The sequence below is a fragment of the Dipodomys merriami genome, unplaced genomic scaffold, assembly GCF_024711535.1.
Source record: "Dipodomys merriami isolate MVZ:Mamm:240054 unplaced genomic scaffold, mDipMer1.0.p SCAF_3, whole genome shotgun sequence".
Lineage (NCBI taxonomy): Eukaryota > Metazoa > Chordata > Mammalia > Rodentia > Heteromyidae > Dipodomys > Dipodomys merriami.
Genome location: NW_027204492.1, coordinates 2191391 through 2215755, shown reverse-complemented (window position 1 = coordinate 2215755; position 24365 = coordinate 2191391). Strand labels below are relative to the sequence as shown.

General features: G+C 58.9%; 4 protein-coding genes and 1 long non-coding RNA gene across 6 annotated transcripts; 2 read left to right on the top strand and 3 right to left on the bottom strand.

The window, feature by feature from the left end:
• Positions 1-396: 396 nt before the first annotated feature.
• Positions 397-1083, top strand: LOC138839439 (melanoma-associated antigen 10-like; the record flags this gene model as incomplete). The annotated part of the gene is made up of 1 exon (XM_070039006.1): positions 397-1083. A coding segment is annotated over one exon (687 nt), but the record flags the coding sequence as incomplete, so codon positions are not given.
• A 2746-nt stretch (positions 1084-3829) lies between these two features.
• On the top strand, positions 3830-7506 carry LOC138839997 (paraneoplastic antigen-like protein 6B). The gene is made up of 3 exons (XM_070039541.1): positions 3830-4210; positions 4548-6166; positions 6626-7506. Exons 2-3 carry the CDS (start codon positions 4694-4696, stop codon positions 6632-6634), a joined length of 1482 nt encoding a protein of 493 aa, XP_069895642.1. The 5' UTR covers positions 3830-4210; positions 4548-4693; the 3' UTR covers positions 6635-7506.
• A 4282-nt stretch (positions 7507-11788) lies between these two features.
• LOC138839996 (paraneoplastic antigen-like protein 6B) lies at positions 11789-15009 on the bottom strand. 2 transcript variants are annotated; one of them, XM_070039539.1, is made up of 3 exons: positions 14633-15009; positions 12668-14292; positions 11789-12208 (listed from the first exon to the last, which is right to left on the bottom strand). In XM_070039539.1, exons 2-3 carry the CDS (start codon positions 14144-14146, stop codon positions 12200-12202), a joined length of 1488 nt encoding a protein of 495 aa, XP_069895640.1. In that variant the 5' UTR covers positions 14147-14292; positions 14633-15009; the 3' UTR covers positions 11789-12199. The 2 variants fall into 2 exon arrangements, with proteins under 2 accessions (XP_069895640.1, XP_069895641.1); XM_070039540.1 differs by having other exon boundaries at positions 11789-11989.
• A 2765-nt stretch (positions 15010-17774) lies between these two features.
• Positions 17775-18548, bottom strand: LOC138839419 (melanoma-associated antigen 10-like; the record flags this gene model as incomplete). The annotated part of the gene is made up of 1 exon (XM_070038987.1): positions 17775-18548. A coding segment is annotated over one exon (774 nt), but the record flags the coding sequence as incomplete, so codon positions are not given.
• Positions 18549-18856: 308 nt separating this feature from the next.
• LOC138839302 (uncharacterized) lies at positions 18857-24109 on the bottom strand. The gene is made up of 3 exons (XR_011375936.1): positions 24028-24109; positions 19810-19897; positions 18857-18983 (listed from the first exon to the last, which is right to left on the bottom strand). It is a non-coding gene; the product is annotated as an uncharacterized lncRNA (long non-coding RNA).
• Between the last annotated feature and the right edge of the window lie 256 nt (positions 24110-24365).

Below are 24365 nucleotides of genomic sequence, written 5' to 3'. Positions count from 1 at the left end.
GAGGCCCAGCGGGGGGAGCAGGAGGAGGCCAGAGCCACCGCCTCTTTCTCCCTCCCCACTGCAGTGCTGCCCCCCACCCCAAGGGAGGAGCCTGTTGCTTGGGCACCACCGTGCCTTGGTCTTCAGAGCGCTTGCCTTCCCCGCACCGGCTTGGCACCATCCTGCCTTGGTCCCCAGAGCGCTTGCCTTCCCCGCACCGGCTTGGCACCATCCTGCCTTGGTCCTCAGAGCGCTTGTCTTCCCCGCACCGGCTTGGCACCATCCTGCCTTGGTCCTCAGAGCGCTTGTCTTCCCCGCACTGGCTTGGCACCATCCTGCCTTGGTCCTCAGAGCGCTTGTCTTCCCCGCACCGGCTTGGTCTGTGCTCCGTGGAACCAAGTCAATCAGGGCACCAGAAGCTTCGTGGCGATTCCTCGTCTGTTCCCCTGGGCCGACCGGGTAGACCCCAAATCCTTGCTGGAAGATGGCCTGGCCCTGGTGCCCTTCCTGCTCCGCAAGTACCACCTGAAGGAGCCAACCAGCAGAGGGGAGCTTCTGAACCTTGTCAGCAGAGAGCGCCAGGAGTTCTTCCCTATGATCTTCAAGACGGCCTGTGAGTGCATGCTGCTGGTCTTTGGCATTGAGCTGAAGGAAGTGGCGCCCGGCGAAGACGCCTACGTGCTGGCCACGTCCCTGGGGCTCACATATGATGGGCTGCTGAGTGATGTCCAGGGCGTGCCCAAGACTGGCTTCCTGATCATGGTCCTGTGCATTGTCTTCAGGGAGGGCAACCACGTCTCTGACGAGGTGCTCTGGGAGGCGCTGAGTAAGATGGGGGTGTGTCCGGGCAGGGAGCACTACACCTACGGGGACCCCAGGAAGCTTGTGGAAGATTTTGTGCAGGAGCAGTACCTGGAGTACCGGCACGTGCCCAACAGCGATCCCGCTCGCTATGTGTACCAGTGGGGCCCGAGGGCCCTGGCAGAAACCAGCAAGATGAAGGTGCTGGAGCAGTGGGTGAATTTCAGCGGGCGCGATCCCAGCTCCTTCTCATCCCTGTACAAAGAGGCTCTGAGGAAGGAGAGAGAGGCCACCCAGCAATGAATGGTGGCCAGGGCTAGGTGACCTTCCGTGGAGGGGGGGGGTACGGGACCAGTGGGACAGGGGGGTGCCAGGGGTCAGGGCCACAGGCAGTAGTCTGTCCCTGCCTGGTGTCACATGAGGCCCATTGTTTGCTTTTCAGTTTGGACAGAGGAGTCCACCTTGTCTGTTGTGTGGCTCCAGTCTGGGTTTGGGAATTCATGGGGTACACCTATTGGGGTGATGTTCAAGTTGACCTTTTGTTTCAGCTGTCCTTTTCAATGGCAGCGCTATCCAGCTTCCTCCTTGGAGGTCACGGACGGCAGTAGTCTCCTGTTGATTGCTGTGGCTGTACTTTGAGGGCAGAGTGAGTCTTGCTCACTGTTCAGCCCATTGGGAATCTGTGTACTCTCGTGGTGTGGAACAAAAGCAGCACAGTAGCTTATCTCCCTTGCAGATGGAAGGGACCCGGCCGAGAAGAGATCGTGGCATAAAGAAATGGGGGACAGAAGCGTTCGTTCTTGCCTCCCATTATTGTTGTCTTGCTTGCCCATAACATTAAAACATTGCATGTGAGCGTGTAGACCTGGTTTGCCTTGCCTGTGTTCTGGGAATGCGGGTATCATTACATCATAGAACATGAGGGTAGTACTCACACTTTATTCTTCAAACCTCAACGGGCATCCGCTCCTGGGAAGGTTTACATGTGTGGTGGGGATAGTAGGGAGCTGGGGGGTCAGTTGAGCCGACGTCTTCCCCACGGACAGGTCGGCTGGTTCTGGCCACAAGCTGGTGCCTTAAGCCTGTTGGCTGCTCAGGAGGCTGAGACCTGAGGATTGCAGTTCAGTCGACCTGGGCAGGAAAGACTGACTGTGAGACTCTTTTTTTTTTTGGTTGTGGGGCTTGAACTGTGGGCTTGGGAGCTGTGCCTGCTCTCTTCAGCTCAAGGCGAGCGCTCTACCGCTTGAGTCACAGCACCACTTCTATTTTTCTAGTGGTTTATTGGAGATCAGAGTCTCACGGACTTTCCTGCCCGGGTTGGCTGTGAACCGCGATCCTCAGGTCTCAGCCTTCTGAATAGCTAGGATTACAGGCGTGAGCCACTGGTGCCCGGCGACCATGAGACTCTTTCTCTCCAAGGAACCATCAGAAAACCAGAAGTGCGGTTGCCGCCCAAAGTGGTAGAGGACTGTTCTTGAGTGAAAGAGCTCAGCGATGCGCCCAGGCCTGGAATTCAAGCTCCACAGTCGCGAAAAATGAAAACTGAGAATGGCTGGGAGTGGAAGGCGCAAGGAGTTCTACCGGGGCGAGGTTAAGTTGTCCTCTTAAGAAATCAGGGAGAAACAAAAAGAGAGTCAAGGAGGCAGGGCTCCAAGGGAGAGCAGTCCAGTGTGAATCTCCTGAGCCAAGCCAGTATGGGGGCTCAGAGAAGCTGAAATGACTTCTGGAGGAGTTGATTGTTAGGAAGCCGCATGGTGGCTGGGGCCAGGTCCTTGGCAGATGGGAAAGTGCCCAAAGAGCGTGCCGTGCCAGGCGAGGAAGGAGAGGGCTGCAGCAGGCAGGCCACCACACCCAGAGGTGTGAGTGACCTGGCTCCCCTTCTCCCTCACCCCCCCCCAGGCCGGTAGAGGGGCTGCACACATGGCGCAGGCCTACTGGAAGATATCCGAGTCAGGGTAGTGTGACTCGTGGGGACCCAAGGCCCCTTTCAGCCTAGGGGGCACTGGCACTCTGTTGCTGCCGTGCCTACTAGCCCAGGCAGCTAGGCAAAGGCTAGGGACCAGGCTAGGGTGGCTGAGGAGGCCAGACAGATGGAGACTGGTGGGGAGGCTGGACCCCCACACTATCGTCAGGGAGAAGAGGGCAGTGTATGTACCAAGCCTGGTTGAGCTGCAGGGGCCCAAGAGCAGTGGAAATTGAGGCCCTGTGCTTCCTGCAGTTTGCCTCTTGCTCCACACGTGCAGGCAGAGAGAGGTCCCAGAGATCCGACCTGACCCTGTGTGTCACAAAAAGATACAGGCTGCAGGGGGCCAGTGGAAAGTCACTTGGGACCCAGGGTAGAGTTGGGGAGGCCCCTGCAGAGCCCAGCGCTGGGTTGTGATCCTGTCCCTTGGTCCCTGGCCCCAGGGCAGCAAAGCCCTTGGAGCCCAGGTGGGATGGTGGCGCCAGTGCAGGCCCAGACCCGCAAGGAGTCCCGATTTTCCAGCCAGACTGCTAGCACCCACATGGCCGGCTGTGCAGCAGCAGCCCACGGGAGCACAAGTGCAACCCCTTCCAGGGGACACCGCCCCTGTCCCCCATTTTTGGGCGGGGAAGGTAGGCACTGCTCCCCCTAGGTCACGGACTGGAGCAGTGCCTGGGATGGGACCAAGTTGAGGGAGAGCCTGGAAAGCCCCCGAGTCCCTGCTGCCAGCCCTGGGCCATTTTCTGGAGGTCCTGAGTAGAAGTCCCGCGATCCCTGGCCCTGCAGGGACTGCAACAAGTGCACATCCTATGTCCCGAGGGGCGGGGTCGGGCGGCTGATCCCAGATAGGAGGGCCGGGCTGGGGGGAGCCCTGGGGTCCTGGAAATCAGGTTCTTGCTGCCCAGGACGTGGGCGGGCGGGTGGGCGGGGGTCCCCCGGGACTGGGCGGGAGGGGTCGTGGAGCGGTGCGGCTGACGTCACCCGCGGCCCCCAGTGCCTGCGGCGGCAGTGGCGGTGGACACAGCGGCCCGGTCCCGTGACCCGCGAGCGCCAATGGCCCGGCGGTCTCCAGGGCGACGCGGAGGGTCCGGGCTCAGCCGCCGCCGCCGCCAACGCCGCCGCCGCCGCCACCGCACCCCCGCCCCGAGTCCGCACTGCAGAGAGCGGTGGCGAGCAGGCGCGGACGCACCGGCCCACGTGCCGGAACCAGACAGCCACAGGCACAGCCACAGCCAGACGCGCTGAGCGAGCCGGAGAGCGCGCAGCAGCGCACGGGCGCACGCACGCACGCGCCGGGGAACCGGGAACCGGGAACGGGGAGCCCGGCCACCGGGGAACCGGGAACCGGGAACCGGGGCCGCCCACCGCCCACGCCGCCGCGCGCAGCCCGCCGGAGAGCCCCGTGCGTGCGCAGCCCGCCTGCCACGGACCCGGGCCACGGCCACGAAGCCCCGGCCCCACGAGAAGGTACCCGCCAGAGCCGCGCGCGGCGGGCAGGAGGAGGGGAGGGAGGGGTGGAGGCGGCCGTCCCCGCGGAACCCCGGCGCCCTCCCTGCGTCGCGCCCTGACCCACTGCGGCAGCCTGGGGCGCGGGGGCCGGTGCGGGGACGGACGCCCACCCGACCCGACCCGACCCGAGCCACGGGGATCGGCCCACGGGCGGGGGAGGGCGCGGATGGGGTCCCCCCGGACAGGAAACACGGGCGCCTCCGGGGGCGGTGGCACGGGGCTGGGGCGGGCTGGGGGCGGGCCTTCACCTCGCTCTCCCCGCCCCCTCCCGCCCCCCCCCTCCCCGCCTTCGCAGGCACTGGAGACCTGGGCGGCTCTGTCCCAGGCCTAGGCTCCAGCCACAGCTCATTGCCCACCGGGGACCAGGGAGCCCGCCTGGTCTGCTGCAGCGGCGGCTCCCTGCTCCTAGCGTCAGCGCAGCCCGGGCTGGAATCCGGAGCGATGGCGGTGACGATGCTGCAGGACTGGTGCAGGTGGATGGGCGTCAGCGCGCGCAGGGGCCTGCTCATCCTGGGCATCCCTGAGGACTGTGACGAGGGCGAATTCCAAGAGTGCCTGGAGGCCGCCCTGTGGCCCGTGGGCCACTTTACCGTGCTGGGCAAAGTGTTCCGCGAGGAGGATAACGCCACCGCGGCCCTGGTGGAGCTGGACCGTGAAGTCGATGGTGCCTTGGTCCCCAGGGAAATCCCAGGCACCGGGGGCCCCTGGAACGTGGTGTTCGTGCCAGGTTGTCCGGGCGAGGAGGAGTTTCTGGGCCACGTGTTCCACTACCTGGAGCAACAGGAGGAGGCGGTGGAGAGTGCGGCGGGGGCCCTGGGCCTGGAGCTGCCCACGGACTGCTGGCTGCACTCGGTCAGCCAGGCCGTGCAGCCCTGGGTGGAAATGGTGAGGTACCAGCGGCTGGGCGTGTTTTCCGGGCGGGATCAGCCAGACCCCGGGGAGGAGTCCTTTGAGGCCTGGCTAGACCACACCAGCGACATGCTTCGTGCGTGGCAGGGGGTCTCAGAGAGGGAGAGGAGGAGGAGGCTGATGGAAGGCTTGCGGGGGACTGCCCTGCAGCTGGTACATGGGCTCCTGGCCGAGAACCCAGCCAGGACTGCCCAGGAGTGCCTGGCAGCCCTGATCCAGGTGTTTGGAGACAACGGGTCCCAGGCCACCATCCGCGTGAAGTGTCTCTCTGCCCAGCAACAGCCCGGGGAACCTCTGTCGGCCTTCGTGCTGCGCCTGGAAGTGCTGCTGCAGAAGGCCATCAAGAAGGGCGCCCTCGCCAGGGCCTCTGTGGACGATGTCCGCCTGAGGCAGCTGCTCACCAGGGCCAACCTGACCGAGCCTCTGGATGAAGCCCTGAGGAAGCTGCGGATGGTCGGCCGGCCGCCCACGTTCCTGGAGATGCTGGGGCTCATTCGGGAGTCCGAGGCGTGGGAAGCCAATCTCGCCAGAAGCGTGGCAGTTCAGGCAGAGGACGAGGCAGCCGCCCAGCCTGGTGCCCAGGCCTCGGACGCCCTGGCTGCGGCCAGAGCCGCTGCTGAGGCGGAGGATGACAAGCTGCTCGAGGAGGAGGAGGACAGGGAAGAGGAGGAGGAAGAGGAGGAGGAGGAGGAGGGAGAGAGGGCAGAGGAGGAGGAGGAGGAGCAGGAGGTGGGAGAAGAGGAGGAGGAAGAGGGGGAAGGGCAGGGCCATGCCCCACCAGGTCTCAGCCACGCAGGACCCTATGAGGCCCCCGGGGCCCCCACCGCAGCGCAGATGGGCAGTGTTTTGGGGGAGGCCCCAGGAGGGCCTGGCTGGCGGCCAGAGAACTTCACGCGGGCAGGAGAGCAAGAGGCGGAGGCAGCATCCGAGGCGCCCCGCGAAGCGCCCTCCGAGGGACTCAAGGACGCCTTGGAGGAGCCCGAGAATGAGGATGGGCCAGGGGAGGTGAGTCGCCCCGAGTCCTCCCCAGGCAAATAGGCTCAGAAAGCCCAGGACCCTCCTCTCCTCTCCTCTGCTCTCAAGCAGCACAGCCCTAGAGCCAGAGGGAGCCAAGGCCAGGGCTGCCTGCCTCACCCCACCGCGGGAGCAGGGTGTGGGGAAGGGGTCTCCCCTAGACCCAAACAACCCCACGGCCCGCCCCCCCATCTCCCTACACTGCCCTGGACACCACCACCAGCCCTTCAAAGTGAACCACGTGGCCACGTTTGACACCAAATGGGGCAAGGGAGTGGCACCCCTCCTCCTCCCCTCCCCCTCTCAGTCTGGAGCTCAAAGCTCTCTGGGTCAGGTGGCCAACAGGCCACTGGCTGCCCCCTGTCCCAAGAGGGGGACCCCTCCCCAGTTCCTTTCCCCATCCCTGGACAGGCTACACCCTATCCCATAACAGCCCGCTCTTATCCGTAGGGCCCCTAGGAACCCCTGCTGTCAAGCAAGCGCCCACCCCCACGCTAGCCATCCTTCCTATGCAGAGGTGTGAAGTGTGCATCAAACCAGGGCAGGAGTCCTGGCCCACCAGGCCGGCCACGTGCTCGGGCACGTGCCATGAGCTTCCTCCCGCGCCGGCCAAGGCTCCGCTTGCTCCTGTCCAGTGTCATGAGCTCAACCTCTGCTTTCTCGGTGTAGATCTAGGCCGGCTGCCTGCCGCCAGTTCTCGTGGACCTGTGTGCACGCGTGTGGGTTATGTTCTTCTCTGAGCACTTCCTCCCCAGAGGCCCTGAGCCCAGTCCCAGCAGTCATCAGGAGGGATGGACGATGAAGGACTGCTCGCCTCTGGTCTGGAATTCAACCTTGAGCAAGAAGATCCGAACCGGGGGTGGGGCTGGGGCTGGGGCTGGGGCTGGGGGTGGGATCTGTGCCTTCAAGCTCCACTTCTGTTGCTACTTCTGCTTCGTGGCTGTGTTCTCTGCTGTGGTTTTCCACACCCTGGGACTGTCCTGTGCCAACCTCGGGTGACCCCTCGGAAGGATCTCCTGAATGCACTGGGCATTGCCAGAGGCCCTTGTCCTGGATAGAGGCAGACCTGGGGCCCTCAGCAAGGGAGAATACAGCCAGACTGCTGACTGGCACCTGTGTGTGTGTGTGTGTGTGTGTGTGTGTGTGTGTGTGTGTGTGTGTGTGTGTGTAGGGTGTACAAATGTGGCAACTCATCAGGAGCCCCAGGAGGAGCAGGCCTGGGATCTGTGTCCTCCCCTGGCAGTGGAAAATTCCTGTGTGCATTTGTCAACCCCTTCTTTTCCTCAATGGCTTTCAGCAAACGTTTCTCTTCAATAAATTTTGTGGGTGTTCTTGCTGAGTTCTGTCTCTGTTGGGATGAGTGCATAGTGGGGTAATGGCTTCTGGGCTAACACTGGGGGAGGTCCAGGACAAGACTGCCCAGGGGCTGTGGGGGCCACTCAGTGAGCCGAAGTCAGGCAATAGCATGCTGGTGGTTTTCCGAGCCGGTGGCTGCCTGGCTTCTCAGGGCACTCGGGGAACCCCCAGGCACAAGTGGATCAGGTGTTGAAGGGGTGTAGGGAGACAGCAGGCCCCAAGATCCCAAGTCCCATGGGTGCTCAGGGGCGAGGGGAGACAAGGGCCTGCACCCCTTGAAGCCACAGTAACAAAGTGGGAAAATCAGGCCGCCTGTGGGCACAGTAGTGGCATGAAAGGGCAGTCTCATTCCAGAAGAGACTTGGGCACAACTGGCTCTGTCACCAATATTGAGCCTTAACTAAGCGTACCAAGGAGCACCCATTGGCCTCTACGGGGAGGTGGTTTAAGGAATTCTATGCAACCACAGACCCCATGGGCCCTGCAGGAACTGGGGCGGGGGGTGGGGGGGATGAGGGAAGGGAATTTGCCTTTCTGTGAAGCCTAATAAATCCCACATTTCCTACTCGCTCAGCCTCCTCTTCCAGGTGAAAATCGTCAGTTCCCCTTAATCCTCCTTGCATGGTCTCCCTTGGAGTTAGTCTATGTGGCGTGTTCTTCTGACACTCATGGCACATGAACTAAATATCATAATTTGAGGCATGTCAGGTAAAAGAACACACATCCCCAGTCTTTCAAGCTGCCTGAATTTTCATACAGAAGCTTGGGCAGTCAGAGCCTGACCTTCAGTTGGACAGGCATGTTTAAGTTTCCCTTAGCTCTTTTTCTTTGTCTTCCTCCATGGTCAGCAAAAATAAGCATGGTGATTATCACCTAAATTGACTATGGTTTCACCTGTCCTGAGCTAGCATAATGACCCAGACATATGGCATCCTCAGGTGTGAGTATGGTGTAACTCTCCAGAACCTAGAAACAAGCTACAAGTTTGACTTAGCAGTTCCCTGGCCACAGGGCAGTTTGGGAGGTAGTACCAGGGTACCTCGAGCTAGGACTAGGGAGAAGGTTAGCTGAGTAACTAAACCATCACAGTGTGTTTTGGAAAAGGGACAGAGAAACTTCTGATCAGGGAAGATCTCTCCTGACAAGACTCCTGTAGATGGATTTGCCCACCCATGTCCATCAGCACGGTTCTACAAAGATCTAAATGGAGGCTGATCTCTCTTTGCTATGTGGGCTATGGCTCACATAGAGCTGCTGGGGATATAAGGGCCTGTGCTTTGCTTTGGTGAGATGTGTGAGCCCAGGCAGGCTTCTGGGGTCCAGTGCCAGGCAGGCAGATGTTGGCACCCACAGACAAAGTACTCTTGGGACTGACTCTCAAGGGGACACATTTTGCCCAGGTTCCATGATGATGGATGAGGTTCTGAAGGTAGGAGGTGCCCCAACCCCCACCATTGGGAAGGGCTATGCTCCAAATGACCAGAGCTTCTAGTGAGGAAAATCTTATAAGAAAAATATGTACCTGCACATGACCTGGGCAGGGAGAACCTGGGAGGACACATAGCAAGGGCTCCTGCACCAGAGCACCTTGGCACAACTTCTGAGGCCTAGCAAAGTGGCTGGCAGGTGCCTCAGCTTTTTCCTGACCTTGCTACTCTGAGATGAGGGTGTCAGGGTTTTGAGTGCACGTGATTCCCTATCAATGGGCCAAGAGTGAGGGGAGAGATACAAGCCCAGTCTTTCTGCTCAGGAGTGGACTGACACTTGGGAATGGGGTGACCTCTAGGGACCTGTGTCTTCTGGACCAGATCCTAGGCCTGCTGATGGCCAGGGCTGTGGAGGGTCAGGCTGCCTGGGGGAGGTCCTGTCACCCCTTCTGTGCAGGATGAGGACAGAAAGCGACCACGAGGGGCTCAAGAGTGGGCAATCTGAAGAGAGCAGTAGGTGGAGGCCAGGAATACACAAAGTCCACTGTGGAGGCTGCAGCTGGACACAGGAAACTCAGAAGGTCCAGGGCTGACTCCCAAACCAGAAAAAACCCAAACCTGCTGTCCCCCATCAGACCTGGAGGTGGATATTGATGGAAGCTCAGGAGACAGCCTTGCCAGTGCAACCCCTCCTTGTCCCCTTTGAGCTCTGCCTCACACACCAGGAGTGACCCAATCGGGCTCCTCTGCCACCAGCTACAAGAGCCCCCTCTCATGACAGGATGCTCTTGATTGTGAATTAGGCTCTCTTCAGCCTAATTCACAGCCTTCTCATTTTCAGACACACCCACTCCCCCACATTCTCAGTGACCCACACTCTCAACAACACATAGGCATCGACAACCACATACACTCACTCTCATTTAGTTTCACATACTTGGAAATTCACATGAACACATCTGCTCCCGTGAATGTCCACATCATATATACCTTCGCTTACTCCCTCACACCACTCCAGTCACACCTACTTAGCCATCACAGCACAGCATCCACAAGCCCTCTGTCCCTGGGAAAGACAAAGAGCTACCAAGGACTGGTGTTATTCCCTTGCCAGCCCTTACCCTTGTCCTGCCTCTCAAATGTAGAGAGGCTCTTGGCAAGTTGCCATGGAAACTGTGTGGCTCCTGATGGGGATTATGACCAACAACCTGTGCACTCCCTCCTGACATACCTCAATATGGAGGATGGAGTTGGCCACAGGTCCATATGCAAGGTCAGTTCTACTGTTTGTCTAGGCAAGAATATTTAAGTGCTCTGAGCCCCCAAAAGGCTCTGCAGGCAAGGGCATCATAGACTTATTCCCAGGCCATTGTGACACATTGTCTTTTGTTGGTCATGGGGCTTGAACTCTGGGCCTGAGTGCTGTCCCTTAGCTCTTCAGCTCAAGGCTAGTGCTCTACCACTTGAGCTAAAGCACCACTTCTGCTTTTCTGAGTGGTTTCTTGGAGATAAGAGTATCAAGTACTTTCCTGCCCAGGCTGGCGTGGAACCAAGATCCTCAGATCTCAGCCTCCTGAGTAGCAAGGATTACAGGTGTGAGTCACCAACCTGGCTGACACATTTCTTTAACCAGAATTGCCTACATGTGTTTGCATCGGAGGTCTCTCTGTACATGCTGAGCACATACAGGCTAATATTACCAGATATCCAAGAGCTTTAGAACCTGTCTCATGTACACACATCTCATTTAACTTCTGATCCAATTATTCCTTGGCAGCCAGAGTGAATAGGAAATGTGGGATTTATTAGGCTTCACAGAAAGGCAAATTCCCTTCCCTCATCCCCCCCACCCCCCGCCCCAGTTCCTGCAGGGCCCATGGGGTCTGTGGTTGCATAGAATTCCTTAAACCACCTCCCCGTAGAGGCCAATGGGTGCTCCTTGGTACGCTTAGTTAAGGCTCAATATTGGTGACAGAGCCAGTTGTGCCCAAGTCTCTTCTGGAATGAGACTGCCCTTTCATGCCACTACTGTGCCCACAGGCGGCCTGATTTTCCCACTTTGTTACTGTGGCTTCAAGGGGTGCAGGCCCTTGTCTCCCCTCGCCCCTGAGCACCCATGGGACTTGGGATCTTGGGGCCTGCTGTCTCCCTACACCCCTTCAACACCTGATCCACTTGTGCCTGGGGGTTCCCCGAGTGCCCTGAGAAGCCAGGCAGCCACCGGCTCGGAAAACCACCAGCATGCTATTGCCTGACTTCGGCTCACTGAGTGGCCCCCACAGCCCCTGGGCAGTCTTGTCCTGGACCTCCCCCAGTGTTAGCCCAGAAGCCATTACCCCACTATGCACTCATCCCAACAGAGACAGAACTCAGCAAGAACACCCACAAAATTTATTGAAGAGAAACGTTTGCTGAAAGCCATTGAGGAAAAGAAGGGGTTGACAAATGCACACAGGAATTTTCCACTGCCAGGGGAGGACACAGATCCCAGGCCTGCTCCTCCTGGGGCTCCTGATGAGTTGCCACATTTGTACACCCTACACACACACACACACACACACACACACACACACACACACACACACAGGTGCCAGTCAGCAGTCTGGCTGTATTCTCCCTTGCTGAGGGCCCCAGGTCTGCCTCTATCCAGGACAAGGGCCTCTGGCAATGCCCAGTGCATTCAGGAGATCCTTCCGAGGGGTCACCCGAGGTTGGCACAGGACAGTCCCAGGGTGTGGAAAACCACAGCAGAGAACACAGCCACGAAGCAGAAGTAGCAACAGAAGTGGAGCTTGAAGGCACAGATCCCACCCCCAGCCCCAGCCCCAGCCCCAGCCCCACCCCCGGTTCGGATCTTCTTGCTCAAGGTTGAATTCCAGACCAGAGGCGAGCAGTCCTTCATCGTCCATCCCTCCTGATGACTGCTGGGACTGGGCTCAGGGCCTCTGGGGAGGAAGTGCTCAGAGAAGAACATAACCCACACGCGTGCACACAGGTCCACGAGAACTGGCGGCAGGCAGCCGGCCTAGATCTACACCGAGAAAGCAGAGGTTGAGCTCATGACACTGGACAGGAGCAAGCGGAGCCTTGGCCGGCGCGGGAGGAAGCTCATGGCACGTGCCCGAGCACGTGGCCGGCCTGGTGGGCCAGGACTCCTGCCCTGGTTTGATGCACACTTCACACCTCTGCATAGGAAGGATGGCTAGCGTGGGGGTGGGCGCTTGCTTGACAGCAGGGGTTCCTAGGGGCCCTACGGATAAGAGCGGGCTGTTATGGGATAGGGTGTAGCCTGTCCAGGGATGGGGAAAGGAACTGGGGAGGGGTCCCCCTCTTGGGACAGGGGGCAGCCAGTGGCCTGTTGGCCACCTGACCCAGAGAGCTTTGAGCTCCAGACTGAGAGGGGGAGGGGAGGAGGAGGGGTGCCACTCCCTTGCCCCATTTGGTGTCAAACGTGGCCACGTGGTTCACTTTGAAGGGCTGGTGGTGGTGTCCAGGGCAGTGTAGGGAGATGGGGGGGCGGGCCGTGGGGTTGTTTGGGTCTAGGGGAGACCCCTTCCCCACACCCTGCTCCCGCGGTGGGGTGAGGCAGGCAGCCCTGGCCTTGGCTCCCTCTGGCTCTAGGGCTGTGCTGCTTGAGAGCAGAGGAGAGGAGAGGAGGGTCCTGGGCTTTCTGAGCCTATTTGCCTGGGGAGGACTCGGGGCGACTCACCTCCCCTGGCCCATCCTCATTCTCGGGCTCCTCCAAGGCGTCCTTGAGTCCCTCGGAGGGCGCTTCGCGGGGCGCCTCGGATGCTGCCTCCGCCTCTTGCTCTCCTGCCCGCGTGAAGTTCTCTGGCCGCCAGCCAGGCCCTCCTGGGGCCTCCCCCAAAACACTGCCCATCTGCGCTGCGGTGGGGGCCCCGGGGGCCTCATAGGGTCCTGCGTGGCTGAGACCTGGTGGGGCATGGCCCTGCCCTTCCCCCTCTTCCTCCTCCTCTTCTCCCACCTCCTGCTCCTCCTCCTCCTCCTCCTCCTCTGCCCTCTCTCCCTCCTCCTCCTCCTCCTCTTCCTCCTCCTCTTCCCTGTCCTCCTCCTCCTCGAGCAGCTTGTCATCCTCCGCCTCAGCAGCGGCTCTGGCCGCAGCCAGGGCGTCCGAGGCCTGGGCACCAGGCTGGGCGGCTGCCTCGTCCTCTGCCTGAACTGCCACGCTTCTGGCGAGATTGGCTTCCCACGCCTCGGACTCCCGAATGAGCCCCAGCATCTCCAGGAACGTGGGCGGCCGGCCGACCATCCGCAGCTTCCTCAGGGCTTCATCCAGAGGCTCGGTCAGGTTGGCCCTGGTGAGCAGCTGCCTCAGGCGGACATCGTCCACAGAGGCCCTGGCGAGGGCGCCCTTCTTGATGGCCTTCTGCAGCAGCACTTCCAGGCGCAGCACGAAGGCCGACAGAGGTTCCCCGGGCTGTTGCTGGGCAGAGAGACACTTCACGCGGATGGTGGCCTGGGACCCGTTGTCTCCAAACACCTGGATCAGGGCTGCCAGGCACTCCTGGGCAGTCCTGGCTGGGTTCTCGGCCAGGAGCCCATGTACCAGCTGCAGGGCAGTCCCCCGCAAGCCTTCCATCAGCCTCCTCCTCCTCTCCCTCTCTGAGACCCCCTGCCACGCACGAAGCATGTCGCTGGTGTGGTCTAGCCAGGCCTCAAAGGACTCCTCCCCGGGGTCTGGCTGATCCCGCCCGGAAAACACGCCCAGCCGCTGGTACCTCACCATTTCCACCCAGGGCTGCACGGCCTGGCTGACCGAGTGCAGCCAGCAGTCCGTGGGCAGCTCCAGGCCCAGGGCCCCCGCCGCACTCTCCACCGCCTCCTCCTGTTGCTCCAGGTAGTGGAACACGTGGCCCAGAAACTCCTCCTCGCCCGGACAACCTGGCACGAACACCACGTTCCAGGGGCCCCCGGTGCCTGGGATTTCCCTGGGGACCAAGGCACCATCGACTTCACGGTCCAGCTCCACCAGGGCCGCGGTGGCGTTATCCTCCTCGCGGAACACTTTGCCCAGCACGGTAAAGTGGCCCACGGGCCACAGGGCGGCCTCCAGGCACTCTTGGAATTCGCCCTCGTCACAGTCCTCAGGGATGCCCAGGATGAGCAGGCCCCTGCGCGCGCTGACGCCCATCCACCTGCACCAGTCCTGCAGCATCGTCACCGCCATCGCTCCGGATTCCAGCCCGGGCTGCGCTGACGCTAGGAGCAGGGAGCCGCCGCTGCAGCAGACCAGGCGGGCTCCCTGGTCCCCGGTGGGCAATGAGCTGTGGCTGGAGCCTAGGCCTGGGACAGAGCCGCCCAGGTCTCCAGTGCCTGCGAAGGCGGGGAGGGGGGGGGGGCGGGAGGGGGCGGGGAGAGCGAGGTGAAGGCCCGCCCCCCAGCCCGCCCCAGCCCCGTGCCACCGCCCCCGGAGGCGCCCGTGTTTCCTGTCCGGGGGGACCCCATCCGCGCCCTCCCCCGCCCGTGGGCCGATCCCCGTGGCTCGGGTCGGGTCGGGTCGGGTGGGCGTCCGTCCCCGCACCGGCCCCCGCGCCCCAGGCTGCCGCAGTGGGTCAGGGCGCGACGCAGGGAGGGCGCCGGGGTTCCGCGGGGACGGCCGCCTCCACCCCTCCCTCCCCTCCTCCTGCCCGCCGCGCGCGGCTCTGGCGGGTACCTTCTCGTGGGGCCGGGGCTTCGTGGCCGTGGCCCGGGTCCGTGGCAGGCGGGCTGCGCACGCACGGGGCTCTCCGGCGGGCTGCGCGCGGCGGCGTGGGCGGTGGGCGGCCCCGGTTCCCGGTTCCCGGTTCCCCGGTGGCCGGGCTCCCCGTTCCCGGTTCCCGGTTCCCCGGCGCGTGCGTGCGTGCGCCCGTGCGCTGCTGCGCGCTCTCCGGCTCGCTCAGCGCGTCTGGCTGTGGCTGTGCCTGTGGCTGTCTGGTTCCGGCACGTGGGCCGGTGCGTCCGCGCCTGCTCGCCACCGCTCTCTGCAGTGCGGACTCGGGGCGGGGGTGCGGTGGCGGCGGCGGCGGCGTTGGCGGCGGCGGCGGCTGAGCCCGGACCCTCCGCGTCGCCCTGGAGACCGCCGGGCCATTGGCGCTCGCGGGTCACGGGACCGGGCCGCTGTGTCCACCGCCACTGCCGCCGCAGGCACTGGGGGCCGCGGGTGACGTCAGCCGCACCGCTCCACGACCCCTCCCGCCCAGTCCCGGGGGACCCCCGCCCACCCGCCCGCCCACGTCCTGGGCAGCAAGAACCTGATTTCCAGGACCCCAGGGCTCCCCCCAGCCCGGCCCTCCTATCTGGGATCAGCCGCCCGACCCCGCCCCTCGGGACATAGGATGTGCACTTGTTGCAGTCCCTGCAGGGCCAGGGATCGCGGGACTTCTACTCAGGACCTCCAGAAAATGGCCCAGGGCTGGCAGCAGGGACTCGGGGGCTTTCCAGGCTCTCCCTCAACTTGGTCCCATCCCAGGCACTGCTCCAGTCCGTGACCTAGGGGGAGCAGTGCCTACCTTCCCCGCCCAAAAATGGGGGACAGGGGCGGTGTCCCCTGGAAGGGGTTGCACTTGTGCTCCCGTGGGCTGCTGCTGCACAGCCGGCCATGTGGGTGCTAGCAGTCTGGCTGGAAAATCGGGACTCCTTGCGGGTCTGGGCCTGCACTGGCGCCACCATCCCACCTGGGCTCCAAGGGCTTTGCTGCCCTGGGGCCAGGGACCAAGGGACAGGATCACAACCCAGCGCTGGGCTCTGCAGGGGCCTCCCCAACTCTACCCTGGGTCCCAAGTGACTTTCCACTGGCCCCCTGCAGCCTGTATCTTTTTGTGACACACAGGGTCAGGTCGGATCTCTGGGACCTCTCTCTGCCTGCACGTGTGGAGCAAGAGGCAAACTGCAGGAAGCACAGGGCCTCAATTTCCACTGCTCTTGGGCCCCTGCAGCTCAACCAGGCTTGGTACATACACTGCCCTCTTCTCCCTGACGATAGTGTGGGGGTCCAGCCTCCCCACCAGTCTCCATCTGTCTGGCCTCCTCAGCCACCCTAGCCTGGTCCCTAGCCTTTGCCTAGCTGCCTGGGCTAGTAGGCACGGCAGCAACAGAGTGCCAGTGCCCCCTAGGCTGAAAGGGGCCTTGGGTCCCCACGAGTCACACTACCCTGACTCGGATATCTTCCAGTAGGCCTGCGCCATGTGTGCAGCCCCTCTACCGGCCTGGGGGGGGGGTGAGGGAGAAGGGGAGCCAGGTCACTCACACCTCTGGGTGTGGTGGCCTGCCTGCTGCAGCCCTCTCCTTCCTCGCCTGGCACGGCACGCTCTTTGGGCACTTTCCCATCTGCCAAGGACCTGGCCCCAGCCACCATGCGGCTTCCTAACAATCAACTCCTCCAGAAGTCATTTCAGCTTCTCTGAGCCCCCATACTGGCTTGGCTCAGGAGATTCACACTGGACTGCTCTCCCTTGGAGCCCTGCCTCCTTGACTCTCTTTTTGTTTCTCCCTGATTTCTTAAGAGGACAACTTAACCTCGCCCCGGTAGAACTCCTTGCGCCTTCCACTCCCAGCCATTCTCAGTTTTCATTTTTCGCGACTGTGGAGCTTGAATTCCAGGCCTGGGCGCATCGCTGAGCTCTTTCACTCAAGAACAGTCCTCTACCACTTTGGGCGGCAACCGCACTTCTGGTTTTCTGATGGTTCCTTGGAGAGAAAGAGTCTCATGGTCGCCGGGCACCAGTGGCTCACGCCTGTAATCCTAGCTATTCAGAAGGCTGAGACCTGAGGATCGCGGTTCACAGCCAACCCGGGCAGGAAAGTCCGTGAGACTCTGATCTCCAATAAACCACTAGAAAAATAGAAGTGGTGCTGTGACTCAAGCGGTAGAGCGCTCGCCTTGAGCTGAAGAGAGCAGGCACAGCTCCCAAGCCCACAGTTCAAGCCCCACAACCAAAAAAAAAAAAAAAAAAAAAAAAAGAGTCTCACAGTCAGTCTTTCCTGCCCAGGTCGACTGAACTGCAATCCTCAGGTCTCAGCCTCCTGAGCAGCCAACAGGCTTAAGGCACCAGCTTGTGGCCAGAACCAGCCGACCTGTCCGTGGGGAAGACGTCGGCTCAACTGACCCCCCAGCTCCCTACTATCCCCACCACACATGTAAACCTTCCCAGGAGCGGATGCCCGTTGAGGTTTGAAGAATAAAGTGTGAGTACTACCCTCATGTTCTATGATGTAATGATACCCGCATTCCCAGAACACAGGCAAGGCAAACCAGGTCTACACGCTCACATGCAATGTTTTAATGTTATGGGCAAGCAAGACAACAATAATGGGAGGCAAGAACGAACGCTTCTGTCCCCCATTTCTTTATGCCACGATCTCTTCTCGGCCGGGTCCCTTCCATCTGCAAGGGAGATAAGCTACTGTGCTGCTTTTGTTCCACACCACGAGAGTACACAGATTCCCAATGGGCTGAACAGTGAGCAAGACTCACTCTGCCCTCAAAGTACAGCCACAGCAATCAACAGGAGACTACTGCCGTCCGTGACCTCCAAGGAGGAAGCTGGATAGCGCTGCCATTGAAAAGGACAGCTGAAACAAAAGGTCAACTTGAACATCACCCCAATAGGTGTACCCCATGAATTCCCAAACCCAGACTGGAGCCACACAACAGACAAGGTGGACTCCTCTGTCCAAACTGAAAAGCAAACAATGGGCCTCATGTGACACCAGGCAGGGACAGACTACTGCCTGTGGCCCTGACCCCTGGCACCCCCCTGTCCCACTGGTCCCGTACCCCCCCCCTCCACGGAAGGTCACCTAGCCCTGGCCACCATTCATTGCTGGGTGGCCTCTCTCTCCTTCCTCAGAGCCTCTTTGTACAGGGATGAGAAGGAGCTGGGATCGCGCCCGCTGAAATTCACCCACTGCTCCAGCACCTTCATCTTGCTGGTTTCTGCCAGGGCCCTCGGGCCCCACTGGTACACATAGCGAGCGGGATTGCTGTTGGGCACGTGCCGGTACTCCAGGTACTGCTCCTGCACAAAATCTTCCACAAGCTTCCTGGGGTCCCCGTAGGTGTAGTGCTCCCTGCCCGGACACACCCCCATCTTACTCAGCGCCTCCCAGAGCACCTCGTCAGAGACGTGGTTGCCCTCCCTGAAGACAATGCACAGGACCATGATCAGGAAGCCAGTCTTGGGCACGCCCTGGACATCACTCAGCAGCCCATCATATGTGAGCCCCAGGGACGTGGCCAGCACGTAGGCGTCTTCGCCGGGCGCCACTTCCTTCAGCTCAATGCCAAAGACCAGCAGCATGCACTCACAGGCCGTCTTGAAGATCATAGGGAAGAACTCCTGGCGCTCTCTGCTGACAAGGTTCAGAAGCTCCCCTCTGCTGGTTGGCTCCTTCAGGTGGTACTTGCGGAGCAGGAAGGGCACCAGGGCCAGGCCATCTTCCAGCAAGGATTTGGGGTCTACCCGGTCGGCCCAGGGGAACAGACGAGGAATCGCCACGAAGCTTCTGGTGCCCTGATTGACTTGGTTCCACGGAGCACAGACCAAGCCGGTGCGGGGAAGGCAAGCGCTCTGAGGACCAAGGCAGGATGGTGCCAAGCCAGTGCGGGGAAGACAAGCGCTCTGAGGACCAAGGCAGGATGGTGCCAAGCCGGTGCGGGGAAGGCAAGCGCTCTGGGGACCAAGGCAGGATGGTGCCAAGCCGGTGCGGGGAAGGCAAGCGCTCTGAGGACCAAGGCACGGTGGTGCCCAAGCAACAGGCTCCTCCCTTGGGGTGGGGGGCAGCACTGCAGTGGGGAGGGAGAAAGAGGCGGTGGCTCTGGCCTCCTCCTGCTCCCCCCGCTGGGCCTCCTTGCACGGGGCCTGGAGCACGTCCGCCGTAGCAACCACAGGGACCAGGCCAGCCACCAGGTCCTGCCCCTCCCTTGGCGTCTGGGGGCCTTCCTCACCCTTCCCGCGCTGGCTCTTGGGAACGTAGGGCATTGTGGCCCTCATTGGACACAGCAGGCAAGAAGAAGCGTGGAAAGCCTGGGTAGAAGGGGAGGAGACGGTGAGCGGCCTCAGCCGACAAGGACGCCCCCAGCACCTCCCACAAGGTCAATGACAAGAAGGCCAAGTACAAGGTGGCGGCCGGTCCTGCGTTGGCAGTGCGCCTGTCTGTCTGCTGGAAGCCTGAGGAAGGAAGTGGGGGTGGTGCCTCGGGGTCCCAGCAGCTCTGAGCGTGTTGCTCTGGCGCTGCGCTGTCTCCTTCGGCCCTGACACCGCCCGAGTGTCGGCCCCACTGTGGCCAGAGGACCCCTCCTCCCAGCAAGCTCTTCTAACGCCTGGCCCCTGAAGCTCCTGGCAGAAGCACTGAGATACCTTCCGTGCCACCCCACCTTCCGCACGCCCAAGTCTGCAAGCCCACCCCTGCGCAGCCCCTCGACGGGATGGGTGGGCTCTACTGTGCAACGGTCTCCTCTGTCCCGGACTGAGCACCCCTTCCGGGCTCACTCTAGGTTCCCAAATGTCCCCTGGAAGTGACTGGCCCCACCTCTCCCCTGTGCTGGCCTGAGGCCAACCCCGAGAACAAGGCCCACCCCCGTAGACAGACACAAATCGCCTGGAGAGGCCTCACGTGGGGCAGCACCTGTCTAGGGATCGAAAGCAAGACCAGGCCAAACTCAGGTAGGGGCGTGATGGGGATGGGGACCCTGTCTCCCTGCTCGTCCTGACAAAACGGCAAGAGCCAGACCTGTCCCCTCTGATGCCCTGAGCACGCTTTCCTCAAGCCCTTGACCACGAGACACACAGCGGAAGAGTTGCTGAGGGGAAGACGGTCCACCCACAGTCACAAGGTTTCCTCGCTCCTCACCTTGGCTCCTGGCAGGCAGATGCTGCTGGCCAGCTCCCTCGGTTCTCCCGATGTCTCCTCTCACGGCAAGGCCTCTGGCTTTCCAGACCTGGGAGACACAGGAAAAGACAGACTACCCTCCGGAAGCTCAGCAGGGGTTTTCCCGACCTTCACCAGTAACCCTCAAAGTGTCCTCAAAGTTCCCACCTTTACTTCTCTCCAGGCCTCCGTCCTTCTCCTCTAGGGAGCCACGCACGTGGCTTGCATGTTCAGGCCATCGTCTCCCTGCTTCTTGCCCTCACCTAGTACAGGAAGCTGGCCACAGCATCTGATTCCCACAGTCCTGCCTGCAGCTACCATGGGCTGACAGGAAGGGCAGTTTTCCCATGTTTGGAACAGGGGTCTTTTGATTCCTCCCCCATCCCCATGGTCTCCAGAAGGCTCTGCAGAAGTTTCTCAGAGTGGAAGAGATCTCACAGACCACCAACACACCAGTCTACTCCTCTCACAGACTATTGCGAGGGAAACCTGGACCCTGGTTTCTATTGCTGGCAGCCAGATCATGAGGCCGATAAATCTTTCTCACCGCCACTACTAGTAGCACCCTCTGTTGTATTACAAAGGAGACAGGCCCTGTGTCATCCACTCTCCACCTCTTCCTTGGACTCTCATGCTGCTCCTCTTCAAGCAAAGGGCCTTAAACCACAGCTCCCTTGTTCGCCTCCTCTAAATAGAGTGATGAGCTATTGATACTGCAAAGAAAATGGCCGGACTCTGAGAAAACTCAAGTCAGGGCCTACATTAGAGGGAAGGAGGGAAGGAGGATGTGTCCCAGTAAAACAAAAGCATTCAGTGATATTGTGTGGGGGGTCCGGTCCCCACACAGAGCGTGGTCTCCTCCCCCCGATTCCAAGGGACACAATGGTATCATCAGCATTTCCCAGCACTGGGTCTCAGGAGACATGCCCCATCAAACAGGAGCCAGAGAGAGCTTCCTTGTAGCTGGAACACAAGAAGCACCCCTCAGATGGCCCACATCTAAATTCCCACAGCATCAGCTATTAATGTGGATATTTAACCTTTACACAAAAGAGAAAGTTGTAATCGATATTCAAAATTCTAATAGATCTTCAAAACTATTTTGGCAACGGCATTCATTTCCCACTTGGGATATTTTGGAGGACAATTTATACATTCCGTTTCACTTCCATGTATACCAAATTACATTCTCCGGTGTGCTAGAGTAGAGGGTCGTGGGGAAAAGCATGATGATTTAGGTGTGAATCAAGACAGCTTTTTACTTTTTGCAAAGTTCATCTAAATATCCACCCTGCAAACACAAAACATCACTTCAGGAGAACACCACATCTACTTCCTTCAATAGCTCCAAATGCACGCACAGCCCTGCAAATCGCATAATCTTGATTTTGAAGGGGGCATTTTAAAATAAAGTAGTTGTACTCACAGTTGGTCTCCATTGAGCCCACTCTCAGGAACACAGCAAGTCACTGATTTCAAAACACATTTTTTTTCCCTCATGGTCATTCCCAGGGGCTGAAATCCTGGTCTCTCATGGCTATCACTGTACCACTAGAGTCATTCCTCCCCTTCTGGCTTTCGGCTAGTTCCGTGGAGGTAGAAGTATAGGAAATCTGTCTGCCCAGGCTGGCTTAGAACCTTCTTTCTCAGCTATCCCCCCTTCCTGAGTGGCTAGGGTAATGGCAGGCAGGCGCAACAGCACCCAGCATAGCACAACTTTTTCTTTCCTTGGGTTTTTTTCTTTTGTTGTTTTTATATGCTGATCCTGGGGCTTGAACTCAGGGCCCTGCAGTTTCACTTTGCTTTTTGCTGTCAAGGCCGGTACTGTTCCACTTGAGCCATAGCTCTGCTTCTGGCTTTTTGCTGGTAAATTATAGATAAGATTGTTATGCGCTTGTCTGCCTGAGGTTCCCTTTGAAATGCAGATCCTTAGACTCAGGATTCTAAATAGCTGGGATTACTGTCTTCTTCTGATTGCTTATGTTTCCTTGTATCTGAAGAACCGCCACACTGGGCCAAGCAGAGGTGATTTTTAGTTAAATTTGAACAAATCAGCTGACAAAACTCAAGGAGAATACAGAAGAGCAACAAAGAGTGCTCTCAGAAAATACAAATAAACACCTAAATGAATAGAAAGGTCAACAGGAGTCATGCAAAAGGAACACAAGAAAGATTCAGAAGTTCTGGAGGAAACAAGACATAGCTAAAATCCTGGAGAGGAAAGAATGCGCTTAAAAGCCTCTCCAGCAGAGGAGATGAAGTGGAAGTCAGACTACCAGAACTTCCACATGAATGGGACAGTACACAATTCTTTTTGAAAGCAGACATAAAAAAGAATGGTGAAATGCCTAAGTTCTCCAGTACAGAATTAAAAGACCTAATGTACGAATGATGGGCATAGAAGAAGGAGAAGTGTCAGCTAACAGCATAGGGAACGTTTCCATTAATAGCTGAAAACTTGCCAAATCTTCAGATAGAGGAAACCATCCAGGTATAAGCTGCCTTTAGCGCTCCAAATAGACAAGACCAGATGAGAGCCACTGCACAGCCGGCTCTATTTAAACAGGAAGTCCAAAGCACACAGAGTAAAATAGTACTTCCAAGAGAAAAAAAAAAAAAAAAAAAAAAAACCACGTTAGTAAATAATGCAGGCCCCCAAGAGTAACAGCAAACTCTACACAGAATCTTTCAAAACAAGGCAGGATTAGAGGCCTGCTGTATTAGAGGCCTGAACAACTGCTCACCCACATTATTTCACCCAGCCAGCAAAGATAACATTCATAACTGGAAAATACGAACAAACATCCATGGCAGCCAAAAACTAAAGCAACTTCAGGACCATCTAACCAGCACTGCACAGTGTACTCAAGGGGAGAAAATAAAGCTTATCGTGAATAGTAAAGAAGTTCAAAAAGTAGCAAAAAAGCAAACACCACAGAAACAAAAAATGGCAGGCATTACTCCATATCATATGTTCAGCATTGACACTGAACAATACTGTCTTCAGGCCCTAGCCAAAAGAAATAGATTAGTGAACAGAACGGAAAAAGGAATCCCAAACCCCTGTACAGACCAAAATTATATCTCACAGACAAAAGCCAACACTGGGTTAGTATGGAAGGTTGGAAGGGAGATCTCCTAAGCACAAGTTATCTTAGAAATCTGTTATGTACTCCTATCTGTGCAAACATGTTACCCAAAGCAAAAGACTGGGTATGCATAACAATTCTCAAGATTTATGTGTCTATTGTCCTTGCCCCCAACTTCAGTTAACAAATACTAAAGTTAAAAGTATACCTAGACTCTTCTCCCCCCCACCCACACCCAACACAATCATAGTGGCACATTGTGCAGCCAATCTCACCAACAGAACGAACCTATACCTACGAAAGCATTTTTGAAGAAAGAACTTGTGAAAATTCCATGTCATTAGAAGCCAAATAGTGAGCATAGACATCTTCAAAGAAGTTTCTCCAGCAACTTCGCAATACTTTCTGCAAGGTGAATCAACTTGGAGGACCTCAAGTATGCCTTAGCAAATATAGTAATAGTTGCAATCACTGCCTGTGTGCTTTGGACCATAATGGAACCAACGGCGAACTCAACACCAAGAGAAAGCCTAAGAGATGTCACTTGTAGGCAAAATGGATGGAATTGGAGATCACCCTGCTAAGACACATCAGCTGGTTCTGCAAGACAAAGGCTGTCTTGTTTGTGTGTCACGTGGAGAAGCTATGCCTAAACCATACACACGTGCCTAAATACACAGAGGACCTCATATAACTACAGAGGGAAAACATTTATAACTTTCGGCCCGCCTGACCACGTGGCCTGCTGCGCCAGCGATCTCAGCGTAAATGGCTTCCTTTCTTTGTGCGCATGTGTAGGATGGGGCCTCGTGGAGGCCTGAGAGGAGATCGCAGGGCTAGGCCTGCACCGGCGAAAAGGCAGACATAATCTGCACTCTCAGCTCCCATCTGGCCCTCCCGGACCTTTCCCGAGACTAGGCGGATGCCTAGATGCACATCCTGGCCGACCTGAGGGGCCTGGGTGGGACCTAGGCCCAGGCCCATGGGATGCTGGGAACACGGCCTCAGGGAGCAGCCGCGGCCCACCTTGGGCTGCCAAGCACCCCAATCTCCAAGAGCCTGGCATCCAGGCTGACCCTGCTCCCCACACCTGCGGATACAATCAAGTTACCTTAAGGACAGTGACCTTCTCGCATGCAGCACTTGCTCGCGTGTCCTCGCAGAACACTCTGCCAGAGGTAGTGGCCTTAATGGCTTCCTGGCTTTCTGCGCATGCTTAGGGCGGGTCCTCGCGTGGGGGCACACTGCATTGGTGTATTTGCCCTAGAAGGCATGAGCGTCTCCATGATTGACAGGCACTGTGCGCCTGCGTGGTACATGATTTCCGGTGCATTTCCCTCTGCTCTGCCCTGCTCTGCCGCCCCCTCCCCACGCCCCTTTCCCCCCCCCCACCGCTCCCCAGCCTGGGAAGCTGGGTCCTCAGCAGATGCTAGTGAGCCCCTGGCTTTG

Excerpts from the sequence above, each read along its gene's own strand:
- LOC138839997 (XM_070039541.1), top strand. The coding sequence starts at position 4,694 with ATGGCGGTGACGATGCTGCAGGACTGGTGCAGGTGGATGGGCGTCAGC.
- LOC138839996 (XM_070039539.1), bottom strand. The coding sequence starts at position 14,146 with ATGGCGGTGACGATGCTGCAGGACTGGTGCAGGTGGATGGGCGTCAGC.